This window comes from Helicoverpa zea, chromosome 9, assembly GCF_022581195.2.
Source record: "Helicoverpa zea isolate HzStark_Cry1AcR chromosome 9, ilHelZeax1.1, whole genome shotgun sequence".
Taxonomy (NCBI): domain Eukaryota; kingdom Metazoa; phylum Arthropoda; class Insecta; order Lepidoptera; family Noctuidae; genus Helicoverpa; species Helicoverpa zea.
The window spans coordinates 1,273,327-1,281,279 of NC_061460.1; the positions used below are offsets into that span (position 1 = coordinate 1,273,327).

Sequence of the window (7,953 nt, forward strand, 5' to 3'; positions counted from 1 at the left end):
TTATAAAAAAACCGTCGTCGAAACCGTAAAAGCATGAATGCACTTATTTAAAATGACAATACATGTTTTGTATTTTTTATCACAATTCAATATTAATTTAGAAAAACACCTGTCTTTTTATATTCTATGAGTAAAAAAGTTCCCAAAAATCTTGTATTTATTTATTTATTTGTTAAATAGATAACAATGCAACTTTTTTCTGATCAATTGCGCTTGACCTTGGCACCATATACCAACCTATATCTATCAACCAATAGTTATATCCTCTATTTCCTCCGTACTTGCGGCTCACTTGCGCTCACGCAGACACAATCGCAGTCCACTCACTCGTACGCTCGTTCAATATGATATTCGAAATAGTAATATTTCTACTCACCTTCCTCTTAGGGTATTATTTCTACAGTTATAAACAAGTACATAATTATTTCAAACAACGAGATGTGAAGTTTTTACCCGGAATACCAATTTTTGGCAATATACTCGGAACTACGCTGACGACCAAACATTTTTTGGATGACATGACTGCAGTTTATGATGCGTTCCCTGATGAAAAGTGAGTATTTCAGTATTTGGATTTTGTTTTACAAATAACAGAAAACATATAAGCATTGTATTTTAAAAGAGTTAATTTAGTATTCGTAGCTTTATCTAATAAATCGACTTGCCGACATTAAAAAGTTATCAGAGCAAAATAATGTTCTCAGTTACAATATTTGTTTTATGTTAACGTTGTATTTTGCAATCAGTTGGCTTGAGGAACATTTCTTCCATACGCTGCAGAAAATAAAAAAAAATAAGATTTTGATTTTAAGATTTTTTTTGCATGAATCCTTAAGCGGTACCTCGATATGAAATTATGGCACCATGTATTATTTCTGTCTCTAAATTCATGTGATGTAAATTAATGTAATTTTTTTGTAATTTTATTTTAATTTCTAGGTACGTAGGCTTTGTGGAGCTGACCTTACGGGTGCTTATAATCCGAGATCCTGAGCTTATCAAGAGCATTACTATCAAGGATTTCGATTACTTCACAGACCACAGAGAATTTTTCACTGCAGAGGCAGATCCGTTGTTCGCTGGCAGTCTGCTCTTGATGAAAGGTATGAATTGTGAAAGAAAACGTGATCATGTGTAATGAAATGTTTCAAAAACTTTGTGAACCCTGGCTGGTGTTTCTCAAAGTTAGTAGGTCTTTCGAAGCTGCATAACGCTAAACACAGAGCGATGAGAAATTGTTAACAAATTAATAGTACCTAAGTAATCATAGTTAATAGGCATCCAAAAAAAGGAAAGGTGGATTTAGAAATTAAAAAATAGTATGACTGCAAATTCATCTGGGCTTGACAGAAGCTGTCTTTGTACTGTTTTTTTGTAATGTCCTATGTAGTTTACTTTGAATATAATTTTCACGTTGTATATTTCATTTTCGGGGACGGGAACCGATATTAATGACTACCCGTTTTTCGAATTTTGGTGTTTATATAGTTAGTCTATATAAAACTTCATATATAACTCCACATAAAACTATAGCATAGTTGATAACGTAACATTGACACATTTCGGTTCAGATATACGTTGAGTCTGACCGTAATATTTGCGAGCCCCTCTGATTGGTCGAATGTTGAGTTGATGGCTTCTAATAGTCGAAGGGGACTAGGACTTATTGAATTTATAACCTAGTTGATTTCTTTAACAGGATCTAATAGGCCAAAATAAAGTGGGGTTGACATGTTATTGGTGTGGGTACAAAAATAACGGCCTCGAAATGTTTTATCAAGCGGCTTTCGCTTTAATCCTAGTTTCTAAATGGTACCAGGACTTCAGCCACGTTGAGGAGATTAAACTTATAGCAACTAAAACATGTGGGTCAAAATTAAAAATATTACTGGACTTCTGAGAAAATTATTTACAATTTGTTAAAAATAATACCGTGCGTAGATAGGTAGTAATTTTCCTTTGTGACTGAAATTGATCAGTTATTTTCATCAACGAAATTGCATTCTGTTGAGCCAATATTGAATATAGCCGATAGTTTTGTTATCACACGCTTTCATAATTAATGCGAGTTGTTATATTAATTAAATTTTGACTGCACGACTGTACTTCATATTATGTGATGAACGAAACATTATGTGGCCCAAATGTAGGTTTATTTAATTCAATTATTGATGAATCTGTAGGTAAATCATTATTTCATATTTTTCAATGTGAAAGTCATCCTCCGAGCCTTTTCCCAAACTATGTTGGGGTCGGCTTCCAGTCTAACCGGATTCAGCTGAGTACCAGTGCTTTACAAGAAGCGACTGCCTATCTGACCTCCTCAACCCAGTTATCCGGGCAACCCGATACCCCTTGGTTAGACTGGTGTCAGACTTACTGGCTTCTGACTACCCGTAACGACTGCCAAGGATGTTCAATGACAGCCGGGACCTACCGTTTAACGTGCCATCCGAAACACAGTCATTGGTGTCTAAGATATACTTAGAAAGTACATACAAACTTAGAAAAGTTGCATTGGTACTTGCCTGACCTGGAATCGAACCCGCGCCCTCATACTCGAGAGGTTGGTTCTTTGCCCACTAGGCCACCACGACTCTATTACTACGACTTTACGATTATTACGACTCGATTTTTCAATGTGAAAGTATTGAACCGATTGAAATGAGAAAGGACGTAGGCACCTTTTTATCCGGGTGCGGAAAATATGAGTGGTCCCTCGGGTCGTAGGTCAAACCGCGGGAAATGGTTACCTGTTAATAAATTCTTTTAAATTCATATTATCAATAAAATATTGTGGGTATATAGGAAGAGATGTATCTTCCATTCGACATTATACATATATGTCAATGTTGTAGGCATGTGATGTCCTAATAAAATTACGAATCTGAATGTCGCAATGGTCATCCGTTGCTCCTATAAATTAATTGTATGACCGTAATCTTATGGGGTCACCGCGGGGCCCTATATAATCATTGAAATTATAACCGTACTTTGATTATGTAGGTGACAGATGGCGAGAAATGAGGACCACGTTAAGTCCTGCGTTCACTTCTTCCAAAATGAAGTACATGCTGCCTCTGATTTTGGAAAACTCACAGAATATTATCGAGTATTTGAATGGTAAGTAGACATGTAAACAGGATATAAATCAGCCAATTTGACGTGACTTTCGAAACTTTCATTTACTTTCGACTTTCATGACTTATCAGGTCACCCATCTACAGATAGACCGCGCCTTGCATTGCTTAAGTTAGTCGGTCAATTACAGTTACTTAGCTATTAACTCCTTTGACAATAGATATTAGATACATATATAATGGTAAATTGATAAATAACAATAAAATACTGAATTTACTGAATCCTTCGACAGAACAGTAGGTAACCAGAAGATAGTTTCATCTTTTTCAAATGTTTTCAGATCACCGATCTCAGAACATAGAAGTGGACGATATAATTCGTCGGTATACGAATGACGTCATCGCGTCTGCTGGCTTCGGCCTGAAGATCAACTCTTTGCAGGATAGGAACAATGAATTCTATAGGATTGGCACAACTATCTTTGATTTTGGATTGAAACAGAAAATGATAATAATTCTGAACACTTGTTTTCCTAATTTGGGCAGGGTAATAATGAATTAAATAGCTTTCTTGGGGCCATTTCCACCAACAGGATAAACGTCCGATTTTAGAAAAACCACTGTTTTTCATGTAAAAAATATTAGAAAAAGTTAAGTTTCACAAAAATATAATGTCGTAGTAAAATTTGTCGTTTAAGCGGTCTTTAAAGTAAACGTCTGTTGATGAAATGGGCCCTAAAAGTGATCTTAATTATGAAAATGTTTGTGTATAATAAATATTTTTTTACAGAGATTAGGCTTCCACCTGTTTCCCGACAGGACATACAATTTCTTTAGGAATATTGTATCTTCTACTATTGAATATAGAAAGAGAGAGAAAGTGGAGCGCCCTGACATGATACAACTGCTTATGGAGGCTCCTAGAGGTAAAATATTAAAATACATAGTTTGATAATACGTCAATGCATGAAGTTTCATTGAATTAATAATGCATCAGCATTGTTTAAATTTGTATATATTTTTCACAGAATGGACTGCAGATGAATTAACTTCTCAAGTTTTTATATTCTTTGCGGCTGGTTTCGAAACCTCCGCAACAGCCCTGGTAATGACAATTCACGAAATTGCCTTACACCCTGATGTCCAAGAGAAATTGTACCAGGAGTGCAGACGGCATAAGGAGGAGAAACAGCTAACGTTTGACAGTCTCAGCGAACTCAAATATATGGAATGTGTAATTAACGGTATGCAACTTTTCGAAACTGTCTTGAAAGATATACAAAATTGAATGTTATTGGCAATTCCAGAAAGTTAAAAGGTGTGTGTTTGAAATGAGTTTTGTTTTAGAAACCATGAGGAAGTGGTCGCCTGCCATTTTTATGGACAGGACCTGTGTGAAGACATACGAGCTACCCCCACCGAGGGAAGGAGGACGTCCTTACACAGTGAGTACTTTAAAAATTCATTCTTTAGAGACGATAGTTGGTTTCTTCGTATTTACGATGCGAATTGAAATTTTGAACAACACAGAGAAATAATATCATCTATTCAGAGGATTAGCCGAATTGACACAGCTTATTTTTTTTTTATAATTTCAAAACATAAAAATTCTCTTCGATTACAGCTGAAACCTGGCGACATAGTTTACAACATGGTGAACTGTTTGCATATGGATCCCAAATATTTTCCCGAACCAGACAAGTTTATTCCTGAAAGGTTTTCTGAAGAGAACAAGCATACTATCAAACCTTGCACGTACGCGCCTTTCGGTGGTGGCCCCAGGATTTGTATTGGTAAATAAAAAAATACCAGCTGATTTTACACTAATTGAATTTAAGAAGTAATAATTAACTTGTGAATTTACTTAAACTAATTGAGTTGTCTTTAAGTAACGCTGCCCTTCTTAAATTAAAATTTTCACCAATCAGGCAATAACAACATAATTTTCGCACATTTTGTAAAAATATCGTACCCAAAATATGACGAACGCAAAGTTATTTGACGAACTCTGCAAAAGAAACGTATAAATTAAAGCGCAAAATTTTTTATCAATACTAGGAATGCATATCTAATAGGATCTTCCATTCACAGGCATGAGGTTCGCAATGATGGAGATCAAAGTGCTGTTGTACGACATTATTCTCAACTTCAACATTGTAAAAACTGAGAAGACCATGGATCCAATCAAGTTGAAGCCTCATAACTTTAACATCAAGGCTGCTAATGGTACTTGGGTCAAATTTCAGAAGAGAGAATAAATAAATGTATGTGAAAGGAGTTATGAAATAACGTGCCATTTTATAATAAGAACCAGAGTATTGTGTTTTTTCTTGTAAAAGTGAGCCTTTTTTGTTGTTAAATATTAGTTCAATTAACAATTTCACCTGTTGCTCGAGGTTTTTTTTTTTAATGTTTAGATTTTGAACTGGAATACTCACATCATTCTCTTTCGATAGACTCACAAGAGAACGCATTTTTTTTAAAGAGAAAAGATAAATGCCATTGTCGTCGTGGTTTACTTGTTTTGAATAAAGAATATAATAAACACACATACATATGCATGCTATCTATACTATAACTAGGAAATAAGTGACACATTTTTTTTTTATTTTTATTTTTTTTACAATAAAAATTAATAATACACTGTTTTACTTGATTATTTTATGTATGTAAAAGTTTAATTTTGTTGCTGACAACTGATATACACGATGCCTACATAAATATAACTTACACGCGCTGACCGACCTTCCTGGAAGAAAACATAAATTATGTTCGAATGTAATGCGATATTTTGAGGCTAAAGTTGATGAATGTACCAGGGAATTATAATTGTTTGAGAGTTTCTAATTTTATTCTTCTATTTGGCATCATAAGTATGGCTCCATTTAGTTGGATAGCTAAGTATATAGTTATTGTATTTATTGGGTTTATGAAAATCTTTATAGTCTATAAAAATATATTCAAGTCATTTAGACTGAATAAAAAGATTCTTATAAAGATATAAGTCGTTTAAATAGTGCATGGAATCTAATTTAGCTAAGCTCTAGATTAATCATCTGCTAATGGATTCCTTACAAGCACTTAAAACGCTTATTTACATTTAATATTTATTATTCTCATGAAATTGTTTCTAAAGCAGTTTTTTAATTATTACTTATACCTGTTTGAATGAAAATTAGAAAGTGCCCCAAACGCACGAGTTATGTCGAATCCCTATCTTTATTTAATAAGCAATTCAACAGATACCTAGATAGTTTATTGAAATCCACTTTAAAATGTTAATATTAACTTTCTAGACTTTCATTGCTCTGAATAGACATTTGTCAATTAAATTATAGGTTATATGTCCTCCTAGCCGATTATCGGCTACGGCGGCTGTTCTCATGTAAAGAGATTAGCCAACTACGCAGGACATATTAAAGTGCACGAGCATTTGCGCAGACACAGGTGCACTCACTATTCCTTCACTCTCATAACCCGATGGGACGGCAATCCGACACGACCGGTAAGAGATCAGGCGCAGGACCGACATTTACGTGCTCTCCGATGCACGGGTGTATCAATCACCAGCTTCCAGGTCCCGGCTGCTTTGTGAAAGTCTTCTAAAACCCACAAAGCGATTTCAGCCCGACTCGGGAATCGAACCCGAGACCTCGTGCTCAGCAGCCGCTCTTGCGACAGCTTGACTATATAACTGTCAATTAAATATCGCTTTCTCGTGCTGATGACCTGGTAGCTTCAATATCTCGTTTGAAACGATGTCAGAAAATAACCAAACCCTTACACGCCACAGCGAGATTTTAATACATCAACCCTTAGGGTCCGTTCAGATAGACCGGGTCGGAGAGCATCGGCGCGCATTTTTCTTTTCACACAGACCAGAGCCGATCGGCTGCGCGAGCATTAAAGAGCATGCAAACGGAGCCAAACGTCAAGAAAAAATACACGATCGGAGCCGGTCGGCTCCTCTTATTTTTTCTTACCGAGCGCATTCGAGCATTCTCAATGACAAAAGCAGTACACATGCAAAAATAAACCTTACTTCAAATACTAAGTACTCAATTTTCAACGTGTCAAGAATTTGCTCTGCTCTCCGACCCGGTCTATCTGAACGGACCCTTATTCCAAGTTTCAGTGGTAGTGAAAACTGCAATAAATTCCAGTAGTTTCTGAGATTAGCTTGAACTCATTAGCTCTTAAATTAGCCCGGGACTAGATAGTCCCTGGCTTTGCCGCGTTGTTTAATTAAAAAAAAAACTATAGCGAGTTCCTTTAAAGCTGTGAAATGGGGCATTGGATATTGTGTTGGTTTAATAAGCATGGAAGTGCATTTATGTTTTCTATATTATGTTCAGCAAAATAAACAGATCCATTTTATGGTATAGGTACCGTATAAATGCTGTGGCCAAGTTGAACACAGTAGTATCTTCTCATTGTCATACCTGACATAACATTAGTACATTTATGTGTTTTTTTTTTTATAAAATGGATAGTGTCTTTAAAATAAGAAAACAAATTAAAGTATATTGTTTCTTGGTAACAATAGTTAGTACAATTTGCACTGATGCATGTAGGATACATGTCACCTCGTGGCCAACCCCAATGATATGTTACTAGGAGCACATACACAGTAAGTGGTTTCTCGGAATGCTGTCAGCTTCGGTATACCGCAGCCAGCAAACTGCTTCGTCAATAAGTGAGAAGAATATATGGCGAATGGCTTACGACATTATATTTCAATACATCATAATATATTGAATATTTTGATACTTAGTTTCCCTATAATAAGATCATTTTGTAAAACTATTGAATAAAATATACATCATTTACTATGATAATTTCATGGTAAAACTGAAGTGATGTTTTATCAAAG

General features: G+C 35.3%; 1 protein-coding gene across 1 annotated transcript; it reads left to right on the forward strand.

Moving 5' to 3' along the window:
* Positions 1-286: 286 nt before the first annotated feature.
* LOC124633461 (cytochrome P450 9e2-like) lies at positions 287-5,728 on the forward strand. The gene is made up of 9 exons (XM_047168690.1): positions 287-553; positions 940-1,103; positions 3,007-3,123; positions 3,422-3,627; positions 3,871-4,006; positions 4,109-4,324; positions 4,428-4,525; positions 4,705-4,873; positions 5,172-5,728. The coding sequence occupies exons 1-9, from the start codon at positions 345-347 to the stop codon at positions 5,336-5,338; spliced, it is 1,482 nt and encodes a 493-aa protein (XP_047024646.1). The 5' UTR covers positions 287-344; the 3' UTR covers positions 5,339-5,728.
* Positions 5,729-7,953: the final 2,225 nt, after the last annotated feature.

Coding starts and splice junctions, on each gene's coding strand:
- LOC124633461 (XM_047168690.1), top strand. CDS start 345: ATGATATTCGAAATAGTAATATTTCTACTCACCTTCCTCTTAGGGTAT. Junction 1,104..3,006: donor CAGTCTGCTCTTGATGAAAG/GTATGAATTGTG, acceptor TTGATTATGTAG/GTGACAGATGGCGAGAAATG. Junction 4,007..4,108: donor GCTTATGGAGGCTCCTAGAG/GTAAAATATTAA, acceptor TATTTTTCACAG/AATGGACTGCAGATGAATTA.